General features: G+C 34.6%; 1 protein-coding gene across 3 annotated transcripts in view; it reads left to right on the top strand.

The window, feature by feature from the left end:
• LOC306846676 (protein EFR3 homolog A-like) overlaps nucleotides 1-27804 on the top strand; it is a 72358-nt gene that overhangs the window by 10810 nt on the left and 33744 nt on the right. For all 3 annotated transcript variants that reach the window (XR_013782098.1, XM_079380217.1, XM_079380218.1), the window contains exons 3-10: nucleotides 4172-4248; nucleotides 6204-6331; nucleotides 6783-6933; nucleotides 7806-7927; nucleotides 8589-8738; nucleotides 10868-10972; nucleotides 17489-17567; nucleotides 17685-17820. Coding sequence is in view for 2 of the 3 variants with exons in the window: in XM_079380217.1 (XP_079236343.1) it covers nucleotides 4172-4248; nucleotides 6204-6331; nucleotides 6783-6933; nucleotides 7806-7927; nucleotides 8589-8738; nucleotides 10868-10972; nucleotides 17489-17567; nucleotides 17685-17820 (948 nt within the window). In the remaining variant the exon portion in view is untranslated. The remainder of the gene's footprint in view (nucleotides 1-4171; nucleotides 4249-6203; nucleotides 6332-6782; nucleotides 6934-7805; nucleotides 7928-8588; nucleotides 8739-10867; nucleotides 10973-17488; nucleotides 17568-17684; nucleotides 17821-27804) is intronic.

Raw genomic sequence — 27804 nt, 5'->3', positions numbered from 1 at the left:
ACCCTAATGCTCTGTTCATTATGATTATGCATCTTTTATGCCTTTCAAACTGAAATATTTGGTTCTCTGTGATGTACGTGCTTGTTGTAAATTCTCCTAATTTGTCACCGAATAACATTATCCAGCCAGCTCACAGGATAATTTGTAGCAACTATATATACATATATATGTATGTGTGTATATGAAGATTTTATTTGGAAAAACATCTCGTTTTTTTTTTTTTCTCAAAAATCATGTTTTTTTTATTATGTGTTTTATGTTTTATTGCGTTAGTTAGCTGTATTTTTTTGTTATTCTTTAACCTATTCAAAATAACCCAACTGCAGTTTGATTGAGCTTAATTGGAATGCACAATGAAAAAACATGATTTTTTTTTAATTGTTAAAAACAATATATATAATATATCGCATCCAAAATAAAACGTTTTTGTTTATATGCATGTGTTCTCTGTATATTTAGTATGTATATGTATATATAAATACACTAGGGCTGCAACTAACGATTATTTTGATAATCGATTAGTTTGGCCGATTATTCTTTCGATTAATCGGATTAAAAAATATTGACCAAAAAAAAACACTATTCCACATTCTGCCCAATGTTCTACAAACAAACGTGACAACTGAATGCTATGAAAACATACAGTGCTTAATTTATTAGACCACTTATCATAATAAAGAGAAAACATATTTTCGAAATTTGTCAAAAATTTGTTTAAATTTAAAAATGTTATTGTCATTTATTGGACATAATAATAAAAAATGGCCTCATAACAGCTTGCATTCTTGCTGGTATTGTTTATGTACTTTTTGACTGCAATTGGGTATCGCGAAAAAAAAAAACAAAAAAAAAAATAAGTGCTCTGGTTTTCTTTCATAGATAACAGCAATAATGATATTATAGCATTAAAAATAGCCTACTACTGTTACTAAAGAGCTTACACATATTGGAGTACTAACCAGTACAGAAAGCCGAAAAATGATTTTGGTTATCACCAATACTGTTACTTTAGAGCAGCAGTGGCACAAACCTTACATAAACACATTGTTAAACTTACATAAATTTGTTAAGCATTGTAAAAATTTAATATAGTTTAAAAATAAAATAATAAAGATAATAATAAAGACGAATAAAAACACAAACTCAGTGTTAACCAACAGGTAAGAGTAATGTTCTGCAGGAACTACTTTGATCACAGTCACCTCGTCATTTCTTTATCCTGTAAAAGGCCGTTATGGAGCGTCTCATGTTTATATTCAGACAGACAATTACACGCTGTTATCCCTTTAAAGTTCCTACTCTCATAAAATATTCGCACTGCATGTTGACTTTTAAACCTTAAATTAACTTTCAACAACAGATAATTCAGCACAATGGATATGTTTGCGCTGAAAAGCCTATTAATTGTCTCCCTCTCTACTGTGTTCTGTCCGTCTGACGCGCGTGCGCGCGCCCGCCGCGCCGGCGCTCATTCGGTATTTTAAACTTAACACAGACTGTCAGGACGGACCTTTATGCAAAAATGGAAATGCTCGCGTGAATTTGTGGCATTTATAGATAAGGATATGACCGTCAACTGATCGTTTTTGCGCTGAGGACGCACACGCATCTGTCAAAGCGCCTGACAGGGCAAGCCATTACTCTTATGCATTAACTTAAAGCTTAAAATAAAGAATTATCATGTTTTGGGCAGCTTGGATCACGTGCTTCTCCGGCAGAATCTCATTCTGTTTCCTCCACTATTTTTAGATGCATTTTGTCCATAGAAATGCATTATTCAGTGCCGTAATTTGACTAACCAGCTGAAGTTGGACGTGCACTGTGGGCAGACCCGATTAATCGATAATGAGAATCGTTGTCGATGATTTTCATAATCGATTAGTGGTTGCAGCCCTAAAATACACACACATACAGTATATATTTTGAAAATATTTATATCTATATTTCTATTCATATAATTTATTATAAATAAATATATTTAATATATAAACATAACATATTTTTCTGAAATATATACATGCATGTGTGTGTATTTTTATATGCATATATGCATAATAAATATGCACAGAACACATACATATTATGTTCAAGTTTATTTGTATAGCGCTTTTTACGATACAATCGTTGCAAAGCAGCTCTACAGGAAATTAAGTTTCCACAATATATTTATATATTGCAGAACCTTAATATATTTAACTTATGGCAATATTTGGTAATTTATGTATGTTGTCTGAGCGTTGGCATCCTCTGAGGGGTTGGCATTATCTTTTCTCAGGTGTTTGGTCATCTCAGATCATTTAAGGGTTGGATCCAGACTGAAGCTTCTGTAATTCCTAGTTACCACGGGATGTTAATCAGAAACAGAGAAACAAATAGAGACATAATTAGCGTAGCTGCTGTTCCATATAAGCAAAAATTATTTGTTCAACCCAAGCTAAAGAATAATAATAATGTACATTTAATCAGATATAACTGCAGTACAAGATTATAAGATGCATTATGTGAATGCTTGGCTAAAGAGATGTGTCTTTAATCTAGATTTAAACGGAGTGTGTCTGAACCCCGAACGTTATCAGGAAGGAGTATGTCATGGTCTATAGTGCAAGAAAATATTATTTTAACAAATAATATGCCCCAGTTTTTACAAACCAATCAACTCCAGTCTCACCTTTCATTATTTATTGCTGTTTTAAAAAAAATAACTTTTAAATGCATAATTTTACAAAGTTAAATGCACAAAAACAGTAATTTTTTATTAATATTATTATTATTTATTTATTTATTATTTTATTTTAAGATTATTCTTTCTGAGTCCTGGTCTCATTTCTGTCTGTCACCTCACCGACAGAACACAGTAGGCGTAACTTCTATTCATCTGTAATTGGTTGACTCTCCTGCCAGTCCCAGTAGAGGGCGAGTCCTCTACAGGTATTCAGTCCAGGTGTGTCTCAGACCAGGGTTGAAGCAGGAGGCAGAAAGGTAGCTGTTTTGACCAGGTTTGAGGTTCAGAGGGTCTAAAGGATTCAACAAAGGTCAGAGGTCATGATGAGGAGGTACAGGCAGGTGCCACGCTCGGAAGCTGACGGGACCTTCCGATACAGACACACTTGGGAAAGGAGATCTATCCTTAGCAGACTTGGTATATATGTGTGTTTGTTTGTGTGCGATCGTGATGATTAATACAAGCCTGTTGCACACCCTTTGTTAGTAAGATTGTTGATGCATTTGTCACTTTGCCGTAGAGCTCGACTCGCTCACCCGCTCTCTTTCGCAATTCTATTTATTTCTCTCCCTCGCAGCATCTCTCGCTTTTTCCATCTTTCTGAAGTTGGATCAGGTGTTTGAGCTGATAACGGCGGCTCCTTTTCCACATCTCACTTTACAATCCCTGCACACAGACACACACACATTCTGTTGGCATATACACATGCATGCACATTCAATCCAGATTTATTATCCATGTTGGACTGGATGAATGAATAATTTCATCAATAGCTGGTGAAAGGCTGTCAGAGCAGCGTGTGTGTGTGTGTTGAATATAAGGAGTGTGCATGTGTTTGTGTGTGTACTGGCTGCTCTGCTGCTCTCAGATTTCTTCTTTGACTTTTTAAATAATTAATCAGCCCTTCAAACTGTGTGGCATCACACACACACACACACACACAGAGACTGTAGTTTGCGTTGTGCCTTTCATCGATGCACACATACACATTTCATCCTGACAGCTCATTTTAATATCATGCATATGTAGATTCTGAAGCTCTTATTGGCTTGAGTGGGTGAAGTCTGAATGTATGTGTCAGACTGCTTATGTTGCATATCTGTCCTATCTCATTAGGGCCATTCTTGCATTCAGAAACCTCCAGACACAGTACAGTGAAACAAAACAGAAAACATGTGTCACAAGGCACATTTGTAAAGCTGAACTTCTTTTAACTTAACAAACTGACTCAAATGCTTAAAAACTGTTCAAATAAAAAACGATTACAAAACCGTGCAGACAAATGTAAGAACGGTACCTTAGATCTGTTTATTTCATTAAATGCACAAATTCAAACTCGCTGCAATCATTTGTGTTCATGCAGACTGAACAGAAAACATACAAAGTTGATTTAAAATGTCAAGGTTGTGCATCTTTTGTATGCGTAAGACTTCTTCTCTCTTATTACAGGTGTGTGTGGATGTTGTGGTCCTCTGCGGCCACGCTACAAGCGTCTAGTGGACAACATTTTCCCAGAGGACCCCAAGGTAACATATCACTGGAATAGATGGAAATGCAAGGAATTTCTCGAATATTAGAAGAATGGAATGAAATTGAATATTCCTGGTTGCCAGCTTGTCTGCTAGGCATCCATCATCTTAGTTTTGCAATATAATTGTATGTAATATATATATGCATGTATGCATGTATTTAATTTGATTTAGTAATTACATTTTTTCAAGTATTTTTATTCTTTTTTAATTGTAGAATTAAAGTGATTGAAATAAAAAATGTTATATATATATATATATATATATATATATATATATATATATATATATATATATATATATATATATATATATGCACATATAATCTGTGAAATCTTAAAATTTACTCAAATATTTGAAAATTTGGAATGTGTTTTAATTTTTCATTTGACAGGATATTCATAGGTTTTGTAACTGATAGAATCTTGTTCATTGGCTAAGCAACGGATATTAGCCCAGATTTAGCCATTATTTTAAAATGGCCAAAATGTTGGCCTGATCGATATCTCACTGTACCATCTGTATTTACACACACACACACACACACACACACACACAATTTGATCTACTAATTATTCAATAACTATTTAATAAAATTACAATATTAAATCTTAAAATTCGGTCAAATATTTGATTGTTTGAAATGTATTTTAACTTTCCATTTGACAAGACTATCATTCATTTTTGTAACTGATAGAATCTAGTTCATTGGCAAAGCAATGGGATACTAGCTGTTAATCTTAAAATAGCTGAAATATTGGCCTGATCAATATCTCACGGTATCATCTGCATTTGAAACAGTTCTATAGATTCATTTAAGGAGACACAGTAGAATTCTGCAGTCAACAAGTCTTGCTCATTTACATACGTTTTTGAAAGATGCTTTAAATAAATGCTTCTTTAAATACCATCTTTATATCAGAGTTCATGCACTGGGATTCAGACACATTCAAGTTGAATTGCTGTGATCAAAATATATTCTTATCGGCTCTTCCTGTCCTCAGAGACCAGCTAAAGTAAATGCCACGCATAATAAGAAAGAAGCTGCTTGGACTATCAATCTAAATTTAAAGCACCGTTGACTAGCAGATGTTGCTCGTTATTCATATTGTTGAAGAGAAGTGTCTTGGCACTGTTATTATCAAAATATATTATTAATGCTTTAATTTTGACCTTTGACCCGTTCAGCAGTTTTTGAGAATGTGATATACACCAACACACACACTGGGAAGGTTTTTAACCTTGCTGTTACTCCATATTCATCACATTAACATTTAGCTCTGTTGATTAGAGGGACACACACACACACACACAATTGTTTTTTCTGTAGGCTAAATGTGAGTAATATTCTCATGAGATAGTGTGACCGTTTCCACCGACACACACACACACACACACACACACACACAGACCGATTCCCTACAGTCATGTTATGTACCGTACGTTAAAATCGTGTTAAGTTAATTAGCACTTTGAGAGATTCAGGAGTTTATTTCTCTTAAGGGATTCTGGGTAAGAGCGGTTTTCTGACGCTTTCTTTTGAATATCACTTCTTATATTCAGTAGAAAATATTCACTGTAAATATTCTACTCAGTCTTAAAAACTCAAAGATTTTAAAGCTTTCAAATCTTTCAAATAATATTTATATTTCAAATATTTTACTAAGAAATCGCTAGGTACAATTGCAAACCAAAGTAGTAAACCTGCTCAAAATGTAAGGCTTATTAAACCATTATTAACAACAGTAGGAGATTTTCTTTAACTGGGAAAATAAAGAGTAACTGCAGTATAAATGAATACAGCACAATAATGCATCTACAGCACAGGCGCATAATAGTCCAAGATTATTGCAGAAAGTGGCAGTTTCTGGTAAAAAAGACACATTTTCTTGTAAAGTTCCAGTCAAATCCTACTTATTTTTTACAGTTTATTGCACTTTTTTTCCCCTCAGGATGGACTAGTGAAATCTGATATGGAAAAGCTGACATTCTATGCAGTGTCAGCACCAGAAAAGCTGGACCGTATCGGAGCGTACCTGGCCGAACGTCTCAGCAGAGATGTGGTACGACATCGCTACGGGTAAGATACGATACGCATGATTACAACCATACAGACTATTATTTCCCACATCGCTTATAATGCCAATGCAGACACACCTGCCTTTAATGAGTCAAATTTTAAAAAGTCCATAAATTGTTTTTACTGGCTATAAAATTGTACTTGTATTGCATTCATTTTTTTATTGTTATTTCTTTTCTATGATAAATATATTTTTGTCCATATGACAACTGATGTTATTGTGTTAATAAAGACCTATTTAGCTTTTGCTCCTCATATTTTCTTTTTGGTATCTTAATTTGATAAATATTATGCGTATGTATTGTGGATTAAAAAATAGTGATATGATTTTCTTACACTTTTATTTGAACAATTTTCTTACACTTTTATTTTTACTACTATTTGGAGTACAAATATGCTCAGTATGTTCAAGTGTTGATTTTGGACCTTGATTCTTGGTGTGTGTGCACAGGTACGTGGTAATAGCGATGGAGGCGTTGGATCAGTTGTTGATGGCGTGTCATTCCCAGAGTATCAAGCCATTTGTGGAGAGCTTCTTACACATGGTAGCCAAACTGCTGGAATCCAGAGAACCCGATTTACAAGTGCTGGGCACCAACTCAGTAAGTTTGTGTGAGTGTGACTGAACAAACCAGCGAATGCAATCCTAAATCTCTGCAGGAGATGCGAGAGGTTCAGGTGGAAGACGAGAAATGGCTTTGACTGTTATTCTGCCATTTATGCTATGGTGCTTTTTCATTTTTTTCTCTCTTGGACTGTCTCTCTCTCTCTCTCTCTCTGCTCACTCGATTTTCTGCTGTATTATTCCTCATGTGGGTTTTTCAAATATGTTCCCAGCCTATCTGAAGCGTTGCAAAGATTCTGCTGCATTGAATTGTTTAGGTGTTTTAAACATTGCATCATCTATTGAAGGTCAAGCTGCGTAAACTAGCATGAGATATTATTTAGCATCCTTGCAAAAGCAGGTCACTCGGAAATCATCATGGTATTGACTTTTTAGTGTATTAACATAGGATTGCCCACATCATTTAGTATTTTGAAATTTTCCAAACAGAAGCCAGTGAAAATATAGGTTGATTAATGCATGTTTAATTTTAAATGGGAATGGTCATGTAAAACTGGATTATGTTTTTGTTGGACTTTAGTGAAATAAAATACTACACATTTCAAATATGTAATCTTTAAATTGTTTAATTCAAACAGGCAATGATTTACACATGCTGTATGCACTTGAACACACACTCTTACTTCTCTAATGAGATGTCACACGTCTCTGGCTGATATCAGTAACTTCCTCTGCACATCAAGGGAGGGGAATATTGCCTTCACACCTTTGCATGGGAGTGTTTTTAAATCTGTTATTGTGTGAGAAAAGATTGGGTGTGGTTGTGTTTTTCTGACATAATCATTGAGAATGTGTGTGTGTTTTTCTGACATAATCATTGAGAATGTGTGTGTGTTTTTTCTCTTGTAGTTTGTGAAGTTTGCAAACATTGAGGAGGATACGCCATCTTACCATCGCAGATATGACTTTTTCGTTTCTCAGTTCAGTGCCATGTGTCACTCTACACACGAGGACTCCGAAACTCGCAGCAGGTGTGTGCATTAGTTTGTGTCTGTGGTTATTTCATGGTGGGCTGTCAATAGAAAAAAACTGAAATATAATATAATATAATTAGTGCTGGGCAACGATCGCAAATAATTTATATATTATAATTATATAAACAATAAAAGTTGTTGTAAAGTAAAAAAGTAAAAGTAATGATGCTGAAAATTCAGCTTTGCCGTCACATTACATTTAAAAATATATTAAAATAGAAAACAGTTGTTTTAAATAGTAATTTGTAAAACAATTACTGTTTATACATTTTTATGCATTTTTGCAGTATTTTATTTAGTATTTTATATATATTCTCCCCCCTAAAATGTATCTATTTATTTTTTTCAGTTTAATTTGTTTTAATTTGATAAACAAATTAACTAATTAAGGAAGGAAAACAACTACATATTTAACAAAGTTTTTCTCCACAAAAATCTATATGTGGATTCTGAAGTCATTATTGAGAAAAGGTCTAGCGTCATTTGTTTCCAGCTGCTAATTGTATTAGTAATGCAGTCAGATTCCTATAGTTAAAATATGACTTAAGTATTCAAATACATTTGGGACCACTATACGCATTTAATTTAATTGACAGTAATTATGTGTGCATTATTTAGCGTTCATTTATTAAGTGTGTTTAACATGTTCTTGCTGTAGGATCCGTGTAGCAGGCATTAAGGGTCTCCAGGGTGTCGTCAGAAAGACTGTGAATGATGAACTGCAGGCAATCATCTGGGAACCTCAACACATGGATAAACTCATCCCCTCCATGCTGTTCAACATGCAAGATAATGAGGACTCCGAGAGGTACAGTACACACACCCACACTTGAGAAGGCAAAATAACTAATCATCATTTTTTTGAAGCTCAAGGTGATATTTGCTGTTCAGTGTGTTCTTGATATTTTTTATTCCGTGCCATGCACTGAATAAAACCACCATAGCACCACCAAATACACGGAGAGGCAGGGAGGAAGATTTTCTTGATAAGAGAGCATTGGAGGTCCACATGTAGAGGGCAATCAAGGATATCTGATTCCTTTAAGGTCGTGTGTGTTTGTGTGAGAATAAAACGTGAGTGTTTCTCAGATAAGGGCCCCTGTGTGCACAGAATACTTAAGTTTAATTGCCTGTTTGTGTTCTTGAGTACGGGAACATCAATCATACCCTTCTGCCCTATAATCAGGAGCTGAAATCCGATCGGGTGCATCGATCAGTGATTAAGGTTGCAAACACAAACCTGGGCCTGCGTTTGATTGACATGTGTAAGTTGATCGGGAATGACATCTGACCTGCTAATGTCACAGCGGATGCTTTTCTCATCTGAAAGCTAATCTCTCTGAATATATTAAAATGGTATTTTTAAATGTTTCATTCAATTATTTACTGTAACTACGTTCTAGATGCATAATAGTGAGTATATACTCTACTTATGAGTATGCTGAGAAATTGCATAATCTACTATACTATTCATACTATTTTTGTAGTATACATTACACTATTATGCGTGCATAGAATTAACAGACTTCCTACATTAGCTAAAATGTACAATATAGAACAATTACATACTGCTCTGAGTACTCTGTCCTACAATGCATTGCACTGAAGTTATCCAAGCATCTCTAATATGGTATGACTATTAACTATCAACCATGATTTGACAACAAAAACTCTTTATTGACTTAATTTAGAAGTCAATAAATAATTGTATAATTTCTACATAAAATTAGGTTAAAATGCAAGTTGGTGGATTCTGTTTGGCTGTCAGAGTCTTATCATACATAAGCTGAAAAAAAAAGGGATTCCAGTGATGTTGTTTTTGTGTCATTTTTGTTATGGCTGTGGTGTTATAAAATATAACTTTTGTTCTGATAAAAATTGTGATTGCAAAAATCTTAAGATTCACTGTTCTTGTCTGTAGCACAGCACAATTGGGCAACATTTGTGATTTATATATCAATATAACTGTAAAAACAATAATAATACCTGTTACTGCTGTAATATTTCAACCTGAGCTGCTCTGAAACAGTGAAAACACTGGATCGTGATCTGCTTGCGTGTAAAAGAACACAGTGCTGCTCTTCACTCCGAAACATGCAGCACATATATTTATTTTTTTATTTATAATTGAATTGCACCCTTTGTGATTTGATAATCGCACTAAGCCATATCACGATTTTGGTTTTATTTGGGTTAATCGTGCAGCCCTAAATCATTATAGTTATCATCCTTGGTGTGAACGGCCCTGTAGTAAAGTAATGTGACAGCATTACAAACTCTTTATTGAAAAATTGTACAAATCTTAATGTTAAAGCATATAATGATATTCTAGGGAATTGTGTGCTTCTAATTTTATAGCAACAGTTTGGACAGGACCCTTTTCTATTCTAACATGACAGTGCCTATAAGGCACGCTTCAAAAAGACATGATTGATTCGGTCAGTGTGGAAGAAATGACTAAAGTAGTCAAACATGTTCATTAGAAGGGGGTGACCCAATACTTTTGGCAATATAGTGTATATACTGCGAAGCAAGCAGTATGCAAGTAGTCCTTTACAAAACCTAGCCACTGTTTGTGGTTACGGTGCTTTAATTTATAGCACTCTGATTAGATTGAATATGTGGCTATTATTGACTCCAGAAAACACATACACACTTACACACAGCTGATGAGTGTGTGCGTGTGCATAGTTGCGTGCATATTTCAACTTTTCAAGGTCGTCAGATTCCGTTAATTGCTTTCCATGGGCTGTCAGTGAGCCGAAGGGACAAAGTGTGTGTGAGAGAGAGGTGGCTGGGTTTCTTCCTAAAAGGTCTTAATGCATCATTTAATACACTTGTGTGTTTGACATCAGAATGCAGAATGTGAAACCACACACTGTAAACGACAGTTTAGCACATTGCACTTGCACTTATGTGTATGTTTCTCTCTCTCAGGGCTGGAGAGGAAAATCCGGCTTCACTGGCGGAGAGTTGCTTTCGAGAGTTGCTGGGTCGTGCTGCTTACGGCAACATGAACAATGCCGTTCACCCTGTACTGGTGTAAGTACCATCGCCATACCTAGGCACCATTATCCAGTGCTATTATTTGAATTGTCATTTTGGCAACAGCAGTGGTTCACTCACTATCCGCTTGTTAAGTCGTGACGTAAGGAATGCTGTTTCCATGTCCAAGCCTCTACTCGTTTCATTTGAGAATACTCAACAGCCGTTCATAAGCTCATGTTGCACATCTAAGCTTTTAAAAACTCCCAGACACAAATATTTTAGCGATTTATAAAAGATGAATCAGTCTCTGGCCATCTGAGATTTCGGTATAAAGATAAAGGTTAGGATTATAATTTTTCAGTAGTATTACATCACATTGTGAGTGTATATTAGCACTGTTTGTTGTTGTCTTGTGCTATATGATAGAGCATTTGGACCAAAATGAACAGGTTTTGACTTTGTTGAAGGTTTTGTACTGGACTTGTTGCAATAGTAGTAGCATTACATTGTGATCTGGGTACCATGATCCCTAATTTTTAAATCGCACACTTCTAGACCGGGAGCTATTGGGACGTTGCTATTGCAGTTGAACGTTTATTTTTATAACTTCCACTTTTTGTTGCCAGGGGAACCCAGTATCATGGGATTCACTTTTGATAGGCTTTGATTTAGTTCTTTGGCTGAAAATTAATTTAGGCTGAGGTGCAGAATCATTGACCGTACCATTTATGATTAATTAGCACTTTTATACAATTAAACATTTTAATATAGACACCATTAAAATGTTTATATTGTAACAAATAATTGGAGTAGAAACATAATTATATTATTAAAAAGTTTATATAAAAACTGCATATACAGGTATGTGCAGTGTATATGGTTTTTATTGTCGGTGAGTTTTTTTTTTTTTTTTTTTTTTCTTGCTAAATGGAAACTTTGTTTTGGAGTTTCAGTAAAAATTAATTTTGTTGCATCATTAGTAAGTTTAGTTTTATAATTATTTTTGTGCTTTGGAAGCGTATTTATGGGCATGTCATTTCCTCCAAAATGTTGTCTCACACTTCACACTAAAGCTTTTACATACCCGTTTTATTGTAATGAATATGGTAAATGAATATGAATTCCATAATCAATGCATTATATTTTTCTAAAATCATGTATTATTCACACACTTTTATCCTTCACATCACACTGCCTGAACTGTGCTGAATCCCTACACGTTAAAGTCAGGTGCAGATATCTATGAAATATTGGTGTTGTAGCATTTTAAATCTGTGATATTTCATGTAACCCTGTGACACACACACAAAAATGCGCAGACTACAATATGCATGGCCATTTCAGCTTTTCAAAGATGTCAGTTTCCATTAATCGCTTTTCAGGGTTGACTGTGAGAAGAGATTGCAAGGGAAAAATTGAAAGCAGACAATACAATGATAACATCATTCAAAATGTTTTTTCCCTTCATAGATCAGGTGTTGTATGATCTTGATGAGCTCTAGTCTCAAATATGCAGCACGAAGGGTGCCAGAGCTCTTTGAGACACACAGAGACACGCAGATGTTTTCAGACAAACACACAGCGCGGTGTTAGCCTGCGAGCTCAGGTGTCCAGACGCTGCTGCTGCTGCTGCTGTCAGCCGCTCGTCTGCTTCCTCTCACGCCGTGGGCATGATGGGGTTCATTCATTCCAGTCTCAACACAAACATCATGCAGAAAATGCAAACAGCGCCCAGATGGCTCTGTTTTGTGTTAAAGGAATTGTTGTGATCTGAATCCAGCTGTTCTGCGCTTGATTTATGTGTTAAATGTGTTACAGATGCAAATATGTATCTCTGCACAGACTCTGCAGCGCTACTGACTTTCCAGTCTATTGACACTGAATATTAACATTCATGGTTTTTTCCCCGATTTCACATCTTTAGAAATTAAAGTATTTCATAATTTCAGCATCAACAATACCTTTATTATTTATTCAATAATAGATTTTTTGCAAAAAATTAAATTAAATTATAAATGTGTGTGTGTGTGTGTGTGTGTGTGTATATATATATATATATATGTGTGTGTGTGTGTGTGTGTATATATATATATATATATTACTTTATTATATTACTGCATAATAATTACACATTTAACATTTGAAGCTGTTTATAACCAAACATTGAATACTGATTTTTTTCCTGCTCTACAAAAATAAAGAAATAACCATATTTTAATTTATCAGCGTTCTAAATATTAAATAGACTACATGGACAGATGATATTAGATTAAAAACGCTCACATAATTTTCCAGTGTTGTGTTGGTGAAAATTATTAATCTCAATGTGAATGGATTAAGCAAAGTTTCATTTTACAAATTAAAATTAATTGCATGCATGATAAAATGTGCAAGAATTGTATCAACGTATTTGAAATAAATTGGACAAGCTGCAAAAACCCATTTTAGAGTCTACATTGCATAAGTAGACCGTGCGCAATGAATGCAGTATTGATTATTCTCATGCGGCTGGAATTAGTTTAGCAGTATTAAATATTAAAGTACAACTATATATTATAAATGAATAGATCTCTTTATCTAAAGAACATGCAGGTAAATTTTCAGCTACTTGAGACTGCACTCATAATTCACTACTCATTTTCTATCATGCTCAACACCTCTTAACTATAGTAAGGTCTCCATGGCCTGTCCTCTCGTGTCTTATTACTTGAATATCTCATCATATCATAGCTGATTTTTTTCCTCCATTAGCACTAATGTTCTCCTGATTCATGCAGCGCACATCCAGGCAAGTCTAGAGGAACATTGAAGTCATTTCCAGGTCATTAAAGTAAATGGTCTAAAGATGAATATATCATTATGGCATAGGATGTTTCATGCAGTAAAACCACAAAAAAAGGTTTTATAATCAAATGTGATTTAAGCATTGAAATACAACTGCTTATATTAGAAAATGTATTTATTCTAAATTTTGTATACATTACCGTTCAAAATCGTTTAGAATGATTTCTGGAGGATCATGTGACACTGAAGCTTGGAGTAATGATGCTGAAAATTCAGCTTCGCCATCACAGGAGTAAAATACATTTGAAAATATATCAAAACAGAAAACAGTTAGTAATATTTCTCAATATTACTGTTTTACCATATTTTTGGTTAAAAAAAAATGCAGCCTTTTGTGAGCAGAAGGAAAGTAACTCGTTGTAGTCCTTACGAGCCATTTTTGTAGGCATTAAACTGCCAGAAATTTAAAAGACAATATCTCCGTTTTCATTGAACTTTCAGCGCTGCAACTTTGCGCAAACGTTACACACTAACTAACGTTAAAAAAGTGAAATCGCAATCAACCACCGCTTTAAAGAAACCGTGACAGAAATATTACTTAATGTAATGATAGTTCAACTACTGATAAAATGATTTTTAAAACATTATTTTTTAAGGAATATTTAGCAGAAAAATTGTTTACCAGAATTTATTTAGCAGAAAAGTGTCAATACACAAACCAGTATTTCTGGAAAAAATAAATAAATAGGTCTCATTTTTAAAAAATAAAATCAATTAATTAGTAATGCTTTTGATTATTAATATTTAATGAAACCATTAAAATGGAATCCAGAAATTTACTGGAAAACAGAATTTGGTAAAAAAAAAAAATATAACTGAATTTGAGTAAAAAATACAACATTTCATTAAAAATTAAAAATTTAAATTTTAAACTTAAATTTTTTATTTTTTTTTACTTTTAATAAATTGCTGTTTAATATTGTAAGTTTCATGATTTCAATTAATTAGATATGCTTTTTGATTAATTTAATTTAACCATTAAACAGAGTCTAGAAAAATTTAAATGCAAAAAAAAAAAAAAAAATTGGGGAGGGGGTGGATTTGGGAAAAATAAGACTGGTTTCATAGAGCCCTAGATGTTAGGTAATGAATTAAAGATCTGTGCTGTAGGTCTGTCTGTCTGTCAGTGAGTTTAATGGTGGCTGAAGGTGAAACTTCGAGTTGAATACGAGCGACTGTGACTTTGGCATCGTTTATAAATGAGCAGCTCTTGGTTTGACCGCTCTGACCTGGTCTCCATCTGCAGCTTATTAGCATACAATTCAGACAAATGCAGCCATATGCAGCATGCGTGTGTGTGTGTGTGTGTGTGTGTGTTTGTTTGTTTGTTTGTTTGTGTGTGTGTGTGTGTGTGTGTGTGTGTGTGTGGAGACACTCACAGGGCTCATTAATGAGACTGTTTTGGCTCATCTCAGTCATTGGCCAATTAGCGCTGAGTGAGATGTCTGTAATATCAAAGCACCAAGAGGCTCTCAAGCACGTCTCTTTCTCTATCACACCGCCTCACCTTCTCCATCACATCTCTCCGTCTCTCATGTCTCGCTCTTTCTCTTGCTCTCTCCTGATTAAGCCTTGTGCTGTGTGCTCTGTATTTATTAAACTTGTGTGAGGTTTTGAGGGAACGTTGAGCTCCAGGGCAGATATCTGTATCTCTGATAAGACATAAAGCTGGTGTTCGGGGGGACAGACAGACAGCGAGAGTTTTTTTTTTTTGGGTGGAGGGGGATTTCAGGCGTTCTAAAAATAGCTTGCATCGGATGGGGGGGTGAGATCAGATTTACGTTACCATGGCGACAGCAGGAAGGGAGACGATGGTGGCATAGAGGTTTTAGAGTTAGATCAGACTGTGGAAAAGGGGAGAGATAAAGGTGTGGAAACAGGATTTGTGATGTGGCGAAGGAATGCTCAAGTTTTCCGCATCACAGCTGCTGTTGAGTGGAAGCACCGTGTCTGACATAACAGACAGCGCTGCCAGAATTCACGCCAAACACCTGTATAAAAAGAAACAGACTGTGAATGTAGTCGCCTGGCTGCACATGAGGCTTTAAAGACTCAAACTAGCTTACCGATGGTATTTGAGTTCCGAACCTGTTTGACTTTTTTCCTCTGCAAAACATAAGATATTTTAAAGAAGGCTGTTTTTAAACTGTATTGGTGATCATTGGTTTCCAATGTATAGATGAAAAACACCGAGGCATATCTTCTTTGTGTTGCACAGAAGAAATCTAGTCATACAGGTTTGAAACAAAATGCTGGTAGATAATGACCAAATTTTTATTTTTGGGTGAACAATCTCTTTAATTATGGGCTGTGTATGTGTTTGTGTGTGTGTGTGTGTGTGTGTGATTTCATAACACCAATCTGTAAGTATTATACTCATACAAGCTTTAAAACCGAAAATTCAGAACCTCTAACTGATGTAAATTTCCCACGTTGGTTATTGCACTTTTTAATCGTGTTATTACGTTCACTACAGTTGCCAGGTCCGCAAAACAAAACAAAAGCCCAATTGCTGTTCAAAACTAGACTAAAACTATTTTTAATGTGAAAACATATTTTTAATGTGAAAATATCCTTTTTACATTCAAACCTAAATGTGACATTTTTTCATAAGACATTTTTATTTCAAGAAATGTGTGCTTTGGTTTAAATTGTTCTAAATATTTGATAAATAACCATAAATAGTTTGTTTTCTTCAATTAGAAAAAATATCCCACCTTTAATAGTTGAGAATATTTACAGTACAAACATTGTCGGTGAACTATGAAGGCAAATAAATAAATAAATACAATTATCGTTCATTAATCATAATCGAGGTAAAATGTTCAGTTAAGTGAGATTTTGATTTTAGGTCATATTGTCCAGCCCTAACAGAACATCAGATGGGAATGAACTGGAAATTTTTGTAAACGTGATTTTATGTGCTCATGAAATGGTTCAAGTTGTTTTAAAGTTAATTTTTTTTAATGGCTGTAATGAATTCTTACATTACAGAGCTTTTTCTTTACTTCAAACAAACTGTTAAATTACACATTAGCATGATGAAAAACAGTGACTTCACTAGTCTGTGAAACTAAATTGAGGGATGACAGTTCAATCGAAATGTAGTAGAGGAAAAAAACATTTTCGTTCCTTTGCTTTAACTGAATTTTAAAATATTTTAATGGATGTTTGTAAATTATAATTTTTTTAAAAATACCACATCCCTACTTCACTATTATAAATAGTGAAGATGATTTAGATGATTTCCATAAATTGCATAAAAAACATCCAAACACAGATCCTCCATAGATTTACATAAAAAAGGCTAAAAGCTTGTATGAGGAAAATTGTAGAGGGCAAAGGTTACTAACATAAAATTGGTCAGTAACTGTTGTTTAGCAAAGGGTAAATTCTGCAGATTTAAATATGGCAATTTTCACATTTAATAACATGTTTTATATCTGCAATAAAATCTGACATTAACTAAATGTATTTTTTCATGCTCAAATAGCATTAAAAGCATATATTCCAGGTTGTAGTCTCAAGCGCACATCCCTAGACGTTGATTGCCATTTGTTGATTGGCTCTTTTCCTTAAAAGGCGGGACCTATTCCATCATATAACACATTGCACTCTCTCCCATTCATAATAATTTAAGTGAACCATCTTGGTATATATGGATAATCATGTAATCAGAAACATGTTGTCTAAGAGGTCATAATACACAGCCTTATTTTCCTGCAGGCATTTAGACAACCATCGTCTGTGGGACCCGAACGATTTTGCTGTTTCCTGTTTCAGGATTATCATGTTCTCAATACAGGTAAAGCGACCAGATTCTCTCTTCATCTCTTTGTGTTAATCCTGTGTGACCATTGCAGCAATGATAATGGAGAGTAAATTCACTTCTACAGCATATGTAACAAACTGTATGTTTCAGGCCCAGCATTCTCACCACGTGATCCAGCAAGCGTTGTCTCACCTCGACACCCACAGTAAGAACACCCCACGTGTGAGGGCAGGTATCGTTCAGGTGCTGCTGGAGACGGTTGCCATAGCAGCCAAGGGCTCCATCGGTAAGACTGAATACTGACCATCATGAGCATCATGGTTCCTGCATGGCTTGAGTTAAGGACATAGATGATAACTCAAATTGTGTGTTTTTTTGAGGAGAGGTGTATTTGTCTGAGCTATAAGACTTCAAACAGCTAAACAAATCCAGTAGACTCACAAAAACCGAGGACTTGCGTATCATGGAGACGTTTTGTATTTGACTAGCAAGTAATCATCCTAGCAATGTTGAGTTTATTTTTTTATATTTTTTGTTAACATCTACTTTTACACATTGTTACATTTACTCTACCAAAAATGTTTGGGGTTGGTAAGATGTTTTAATATTTTTGAAAGCAGTCTCGTGCTCAACAAAGCTGCATTTATGTGATCAAAAATACAGGAAAAACAGTAATATTGTGAAATATTACAATTTAAAATAACTATTTTATATATATATTTTCAAATGTAATTTATTCCTGTGATGGCAAAGATAAACTTCTTGTCTTTGATGTTACAAAATCTTTCAGAAATCATTCTATGATGATTTTGTGCTCAAGAAACATTTCAAGACATATTTCTGTGGAAACTGATACCTTTTTTCAGGATTTTTCAGTGAATAGAAATTTCAGAAGAACAGCTATTTTTGTTGTAACATTATAAATGTATTTACTGTCACTTTTAATAAGTTTAATGCTCCCTTGAATAGAAGTAATTTTTTAAATGAACTTTACCCCCTACTTTTGAACGGTAGTGTGCGGTTTAAATGTAAAAGTCTACTTGTTGCTGTTTTATTCTTATCCTGAAATCATTGTTCATTTCTTTCTTTTTTAAATGTCATTCTGTTTGTTCTTTTGCTTGTGTGTCAGTCACTACAACTACAAACAGATGCCAAAAATAACAAACTACATTTCCTCTTTTCATTTCATCATCCCTCCTGATGTTCATTCCTCATTAGGGCCCAAGCCAGTAAGGCGCAGGGCCCTATTGTTCTTCTAAGGATTATTAGGGCCCAAGCCAGTAAGGCGCAGGGCCCTATTGTTCTTCTAAGGATTATTATTTTTTTTTTTTTTTTTTTTTTTTTTTTTTTTTTTTTTTTTTTTTTTATTTCAATCATCCGGGCACTTTTGGGGGCCTTAACGTGCCCGAAAACTCTCGAAAATTGGCACGCACGTTGGAACCTGCGGCCATTAGGACGCCGCTGAGGCTGGGACCCGGGCGTGGCACAGGGGCTCTACGGCGCCCCCTGGAAAATTGTCAGAAAGCTTGATGTATAGCTCACACATACTTGCACGTATTCATATGAAACTCGGTACACATATAGAACTCATTGAGCCGAACAACTTTCGCGCAGCATGTCATAGGCTCCGCCCAACAGGAAGTCGGCTATTCAGGGCTGTTTAAAAAGCGCATGCTCTGGAATTTGATATACTCCTCTGAGGATTTCCATACGATTGCCACCAAACTCGGTGAACATGATCTCAAGACATTGGGGACGCTAAATTGCGAAGATATTTTTGATATGTCGAACGGTTTGCCCGTGGCGAGGCGATGAAGTTATGGCGAAAAATGAGACCCAGGAAATGCCTAATAACGTCCACATACATTGTATGATGTTGATCAAACTCCAGTGGTTTGTTCGTTGTATGATGCCGATCGGATAGATGTGACTATTATGACTGAAAGTTATAGCGCCACCAACTGGCTGCAGGAAGTGTGTCGTTTTCAAAATTATTTGAATTCAGCATCTTATTTTTACTCGATTTGCTTCAAACTTCACCAGAATAATGTCAAAACACGGCCGATGTAAAACTGTGAAGGGAATATTGATATCTAAAATTATGTTGCCATGGCAACGTGTCAAAGTTGAAAATTCGTTTCTGGTGATTTTGAGGCAGATAACATGTTTAGAATGTCATGAAACTCAACACACATATCCATTTTAATGATAGTTAGACACTGGAAAAACCTCATAAACGGGCGTGGAAGAGGCACTCTATAGCGCCACCTTTTGTCAAAAATGGGGGGGTTAGTTTTAGCTACAGACACCAAACTCGGTACATAAATTGTTCTTATTAATCCGGACAACTTTCTAATTTACAGTCATTAGCTACGACCAACAGGACGTCGGCTATATTTATTTTAATGTGGGTTTTTTTTTAAAACGGGCTGTAAACAAATTCATACTCCTCAAAGCAGAAACACGTAAATCACACCAAACATTTTTTCTCATGATGCCAAAATACTGAAGATGCTAAATTGCGGACGGATTTAGGATATCTTGAACGATGATTTAATGGCAATTTATTAAAGTTACAGTAAAAAAGAGATTTTTTTTTTTTTTTTATCTTTTAAGAGCAGCTTCCAAACACTTCATAAAAAATTACATACACAGAACAATACAGTCTGAGGATATGTGATTAATTTCATGAATTTACAATACACTATGCAGAGGAGAAAATTTAAAAACTATCAGACAGTTGTTACAATGCTTCTATGAGTGAGAGTTCCCTGTCAGCCTGCAGCTGAGTGAGGGGGTGGGGGTGGGGTGTGAGTGACTGTGTGAGTGACTGTGTGGATTGAGGAGCTGGGTGAGAGAGAGAAAGAGAGAGAGGGTCTGTTTTTTTTAAATCTTTAAAAAATGCTTATAAAGCATTAAAGGTTTTCATAACACTTTATAATTAAGTCTCAATTGTTAACAGTAGGGAATGCATTAATTAACATGAACTAACAATGAAAAATATAATTTTTTACAGCATGTTAATTCTTCATTGATAGTATGAACTTACAATGAACTAACAATGAACAAAATATTTTTAATGTTAGAAAAATAGTCATGTTCAAAAGAGAAACTTTAAAATTTAATAATATATTAACACATTTTGGAATTAATATTGATCAACATTAAATGGAATATAATTATTAATGATTATATATATATAATGATAGCTACAGACACCAAACTTGGTACATAAATTGTTCACATTAAGCCGGACAACTTTCTAATTTACAGACATTAGCTACGACCAACAGGAAGTCGGCTTTTTTTTTTTTATGTGTTTTTTTTTTTCAAAACGGGCTGTAAACAAATTCATACACCTCCAAGCAGAAACCACAAATTCACACCAAACACAGAACAAGACAGTCTGAGGATATGTGATTAATTCCATGAATTTACAGTACACTATGGCGAGAAGAAAATTTTAAAACTTATCAGAGATATCCTGTCACTGTGCTTCTAATGTGTGCGGTAGGTGACTGGGTGAGTGACTGACTGTGTGAGTTCAGTGAGTGTGGAGGGGGAGAGAGAGAGAGAGAGAGAGAGAAAGAGAGAGAGAGAGAGAGAGAGTCTGTTTAAACTTCTCAATAAAATCCTTAAAAAATGCTTAAAGCATTAAAGGTTTTGATAACACTTTATAATTGAGTCTCATTTGTTAACAGTAGGGAATGCATTAATTAACATGAACTAACAATGAAAAATATATTTTTTAAAGCATGTTAATTCTTCATTGATAGTATGAACTTACAATGAGCTAACAATGAACATAATATTTTTAATATTAGAAAAATAGTCATGTTCAAAAGATAAAACTTTAAAATTTAATATATTAACACATTTTGGAATTGATTTTAAACATTAAAACATTGATTTCAACATTAAATGGTATATATTTATTAATGATGTAAATTAACAACAGTTAAATAATGTTGTTTTTTAACATTGGTTAATTCACAAATAACATTAAATATTAACAATATATTTTTTACTTTATTCATTTGTGTTAGAAAAAATTATTCATTTTAGTTAATGGAAAAATAAATCATTAAAAAATGCTTATAAATCATTAAAACCTTTGGTAACTATAATAATTTCTCATTTGTTAGCATTAGTAAATGCATTAACTAACATCAACTACCAATGAAAAATATATTTTCATAGAATTTAAAGTTTTATATGTTGTTCTGTGTGTGTGTGTTTCACAGAGTTGATGGTTTGGATTAACCCTTTAATTGCCGTATCCCTTAAAACCAAACTGCCAGAGGGTTACTGTGATGCTTGTGCTCGCTGGGCACCGTTTTATCGATGCCACCGGGGTGGCGTATGCTGACGGCTTGGGCCCGTCATCGCTGCTCGCAGCTATATTTATTTTTTTTTTTTTTTTTTTTATTTTTTTTTTTATTTCAATCATCCGGGCACTTTTGGGGGCCTTAACGTGCCCGAAAACTCTCGAAAATTGGCACGCACATTGGAACCTGCGGCCATTAGGACGCCGCTGAGGCTGGGACCCGGGCGTGGCACAGGGGCTCTACGGCGCCCCCTGGAAAATTGTCAGAAAACTTGATGTATAGCTCACACATACTTGCACGTATTCATATGAAACTCGGTACACATATAGAACTCATTGAGCTGAACAACTTCCGCGCAGCATGTCATAGGCTCCGCCCAACAGGAAGTCGGCTATTCAGGGCTGTTTAAAAAGCGCATGCTCTGGAATTTGATATACTCCTCTGAGGATTTCCATACGATTGCCACCAAACTCGGTGAACATGATCTCAAGACATTGGGGACGCTAAATTGCGAAGATATTTTTGATATGTCGAACGGTTTGCCCGTGGCGAGGCGATGAAGTTATGGCGAAAAATGAGACCCAGGAAATGCCTAATAACGTCCACATACATTGTATGATGTAGATCAAACTTCAGTGATTTGTTCTTTGTATGATGCCGATCGGATAGATGTGACTATTATGACTGAAAGTTATAGCGCCACCAACTGGCTGCAGGAAGTGTGTCGTTTTCAAAATGCTTTGAATTCAGCATCTTATTTTTACTCGATTTGCTTCAAACTTCACCAGAATAATGTCAAAACACGGCCAATGTAAAACTGTGAAGGGAAGATTGATATCTAAAATTATGTTGCCATGGCAACGTGTCAAAGTTGAAAATTCGTTTCTGGTGATTTTGAGGCAGATAACATGTTTAGAATGTCATGAAACTCAACACACATATGAGTATTAATGATAGTTAGACACTGGAAAAAGCTCATATACGGGCGTGGAAGAGGCACTCTATAGCGCCACCTTTTGTCAAAAATGAGGGGGTTAGTTTTAGCTACAGACCCCAAACTCGGTACATAAATTGTTCTAATTAATCCGGACAACTTTCTAATTTACAGTCATTAGCTACGACCAACAGGAAGTCGGCTATATTTATTTTAATGTGGGTTTTTTTTAAAAACGGGCTGTAAACAAATTAATACTCCTCCAAGCAGAAACACGGAAATCACACCAAACATTTTTTATCATGATGCCAAAATACTGAAGATGCTAAATTGCGGACGGATTTAGGATATCTTGAACGATGATTTAATGGCAATTTATTAAAGTTACAGTAAAAAAGATCATTTCTTTTTTTTTTTTATCTTTTAAGAGCAGCTTCCAAACACTTCATAAAAAATTACATACACAGAACAATACAGTCTGAGGATATGTGATTAATTTTATGAATTTACAATACACTATGCAGAGGAGAAAATTTGAAAACTATCAGAGAGTTAGACTTAGACTGCTTCTGAGTGAGAGATCCCTGTCAGCCTGCAGCTGAGTGAGGGGTGGGGTGGGGTGTGAGTGACTGTGTGAGTGACTGTGTGGATTGAGCCAGTGGGTGAGAGAGAGAAAGAGAGAGAGAGGGTCTGTTTTTTTAAATCTTTAAAAAATGCTTATAAATCATTAAAGATTTTGATAACACTTTATAATAAGGTCTCAATTCTTAACATTAGGAAATGCATTAATTAACGTGAACTAACAATGAAAAATATATTTTTACAGCATGTTAATTCTTCCATGATAGTATGAACTAACAAAGAACAATTTTTTTAAAGCATTTATTAATCTTTTTAATGTTAGAAAATTAGTCATGTTCAAAAGATAAACTTTAAAATGTAATAATATATAAACACATTTTGGAATTAATATTGATCAACATTAAATGGTATATAATTATTAATGATTATATATATATATATATATATATATATATATATATATAATGATAGCTACAGACACCAAACTCGGTACATAAATTGTTCTTATTAATCCGGACAACTTTCTAATTTACAGTCATTAGCTACGACCAACAGGAAATCGGCTATTTTTTTTTTTTATGTGTTTTTTTTTTTTTTAAACGGGCTGTAAACAAATTCATACTCCTTCAAGCAGAAACCAAAAATTCACACCAAACATTTTTTCACATGCTTCCAAGATACTGAAGATGCTACATTGCGGACTGATTTAGGATATCTTGAACGGTGATTTAATGGCAATTTATTAAAGTTACAGTAAAAAAGAACACTTTTTTTTTTTATCTTTAAAGAGCAGCTTCCAAACACTTCATAAAAAATTACATACACAGAACAAGACAGTCTGAGATATGTGATTAATTTCATGAATTTACAATACACTATGGAGAGCAGAAAATTAAAACTATCAGAGTTCTCCTGTCTCTGTGCTTCTAATGTGTGCGGTGGGTGACTGGGTGGGTGACTGACTGTGTGAGTTCAGTGAGTGTGGAGGGGGAGAGAGAGAGAGAGGGGGTCTGTTTAAACTTCTCAATAAAATCCTTAAAAAATGCTTATAAAGCATTAAAGGTTTTGATAACACTTTATAATTAAGTCTCTTTTGTTAACAGTAGGGAATGCATTAATTAACATGAACTAACAATGAAAAATATATTTTTTACAGCATGTTAATTCTTCATTGATAGTATGAACTTACAATGAACAAAATATTTTTAATATTAGAAAAATAGTCATGTTCAAAAGATAAAACTTTAAAATGTAATAATATATTAACACATTTTGGAATTGATTTTGATAAACATTAAATGGTATATATTTATTAATGATGTAAATTAACAACAGTTAAATAATGTTGTTTTTAACATTGGTTAATTCACAAATAACATTAAATATTAACAATATATGTTTTACTTTATTCATTTGTGTTAGAATAAATTATTCATGTTAGTTAATGGAAAAATAAATCATTAAAAAATGCTTATAAATCATTAAAACCTTTGGTAACTATAATAATTTCTCATTTGTTAGCATTAGTAAATGCATTAACTAACATCAACTACCAATGAAAAATATATTTTCACAGAATTTAAAGTTTTATATGTTGTTCTGTGTGTGTGTGTGTTTCACAGAGTTGATGGTTTGGAATAACCCTTTAATTGCCGTATCCCTTAAAACCAAACTGCCAGAGGGTTACTGTAATGTGTGTGCTCGCTGGGCACCGTTTTATCGATGCCACCGGGATGGCGTATGCTGACGGCTTGGGCCCGTCATCGCTGCTCGCAGCTATATTTAGGGCCCAAGCCAGTAAGGCGCAGGGCCCTATTGTTCTTCTAAGGATTATTATTAGGGCCCAAGCCAGTAAGGCGCAGGGCCCTATTGTTCTTCTAAGGATTATTATTTTTTTTATTATTTTTTATTTCGACTATCCGGGTACTTTTGGGGGCCTTAACGTGCCCGAAAACTCTTGAAAATTGGCACGCACATTGGAACCTGCGGCCATTAGGACGCCACAGACGCTGGGACCCGGGCGTGGCACAGGGGCTCTACGGCGCCCCCTGGAAGATTGTCAAAAAGCTTGATGTATAGCTCACACATACTTGCACGTATTCATATGAAACTCGGTACACATATAGAACTCATTGAGCCGAACAACTTTCACGCTGCATGTCTTAGGCTCCGCCCAACAGGAAGTCGGCTATTCAGGGCTGTTTAAAAAGCACATGCTCTGGAATTTGATATACTCCTCTGAGGATTTCCATACGATTGCCACCAAACTCGGTGAACATGATCTCAAGACATTGGGGACGCTAAATTGCGAAGATATTTTTGATATGTCGAACGGTTTGCCCGTGGCGAGGCGATGAAGTTATGGCGAAAAATGAGACCCAGGAAATGCCTAATAACGTCCACATACATTGTATGATGTAGATCAAACTTCAGTGGTTTGTTCGTTGTATGATGCCGATCGGATAGATGTGACTATTATGACTGAAAGTTATAGCGCCACCAACTGGCTGCAGGAAGTGTGTCGTTTTCAAAATGCTTTGAATTCAGCATCTTATTTTTACTCGATTTGCTTCAAACTTCACCAGAATAATGTCAAAACACGGCCGATGTAAAACTGTGAAGGGAATATTGATATCTAAAATTATGTTGCCATGGCAACGTGTCAAAGTTGAAAATTCGTTTCTGGTGATTTTGAGGCAGATAACATGTTTAGAATGTCATGAAACTCAACACACATATCAGTATTAATGATAGTTAGACACTGGAAAAAGCTCATAAACGGGCGTGGAAGAGGCACTCTATAGCGCCACCTTTTGTCAAAAATGGGGGGGTTAGTTTTAGCTACAGACACCAAACTCGGTACATAAATTGTTCTTATTAATCCGGACAACTTTCTAATTTACAGTCATTAGCTACGACCAACAGGAAGTCGGCTATATTTATTTTAAAGTGGGTTTTTTTTTAAAACAGGCTGTAAACAAATTCATACTCCTCCAAACAGAAACACGTAAATCACACCAAACATTTTTTCTCATGATGCCAAAATACTGAAGATGCTAAATTGCGGACGGATTTAGGATATCTTGAACGATGATTTAATGGCAATTTATTAAAGTTACTGTAAAAAATAGATTTTTTTTTTTTTTTTATCTTTTAAGAGCAGCTTCCAAACACTTCATAAAAAATTACATGCACATAACAATACAGTCTGAGGATATGTGATTAATTTCATGAATTTACAATACACTATGGAGAGCAGAAAATTAAAAAACTATCAGAGAGTTATTAAACTGCTGAGTGAGAGCTCCTGCCAGTCTGCCTCTGATTGAGGGGTGGGGGTGGGGTGGGCTGTCAGTGACTGTGTGGATTGAGGCAGTGGGTGAGAGAGAGAAAGAGAGAGAGAGGGTCTGTTTTTTAAAATCTTAAAAAAATGCTTATAAATCATTAAAGATTTTTATAACACTTTATAATAAGGTCTCATTTCTTAACATTAGGAAATGCATTAATTAACTGAACTAACAATGAAAAATATATTTTTACAGCATGTTAATTCTTCCATGATAGTATGAACTAACAAAGAACAATTTTTTTTAAAGCATTTATTAATCTTTTTAATGTTAGAAAAATAGTCATGTTCAAAAGATAAACTTTAAAATTTAATAATATATTAACACATTTTGGAATTAATATTGATCAATATTAAATGGTATATAATTATTAATGATTATATATATATATATATATATATATATAATGATAGCTACAGACACCAAACTCGGTACATAAATTGTTCTTATTAATCCGGACAACTTTCTAATTTACAGTCATTAGCTACGACCAACAGGAAGTCGGCTATATTTATTTTAATGTGGGTTTTTTTTTTTTTAAACGCGCTGTAAACAAATTCATACTCCTCCAATCAGAAACACGGAAATCACACCAAATATTTTTTCTCACGATGCCAAAATACTGAAGATGCTAATTGCAGACAGATTTAGGATATCTTGAACTGCGTTTTAATGGCAATTTATTAAAGTTACAGTAAAAAAGAGAAAACTTTTTTTTTTTTTTTCTTTTAAGAGCAGCTTCCAAACACTTCATAAAAAATTACATACACAGAACAAGACAGTCTGAGGATATGTGATTAATTCATGAATTTACAATACACTATGCGGAGGAGAACATTTTAAAACTATCAGAGATCTCCTGTCTCTGTGCTTCTAATGTGTGCGGTAGGTGACTGGGTGGGTGACTGACTGTGTGAGTTCAGTGAGTGTGGAGGGGGAGAGAGAGAGAGAGGGGGTCTGTTTAAACATCTCAATAAAATCCTTAAAAAATGCTTATAAAGCATTAAAGGTTTTGATAACACTTTATAATTAAGTCTCATTTGTTAACAGTAGGGAAGGCATTAATTAACATGAACTAA

The sequence above is a fragment of the Barbus barbus genome, assembly GCF_936440315.1.
Source record: "Barbus barbus genome assembly, chromosome: 26".
Classification (NCBI taxonomy): domain Eukaryota; kingdom Metazoa; phylum Chordata; class Actinopteri; order Cypriniformes; family Cyprinidae; genus Barbus; species Barbus barbus.
Note: the sequence above shows the minus strand (reverse complement) of the source record. Positions and strands in the feature narration are given on the sequence as shown.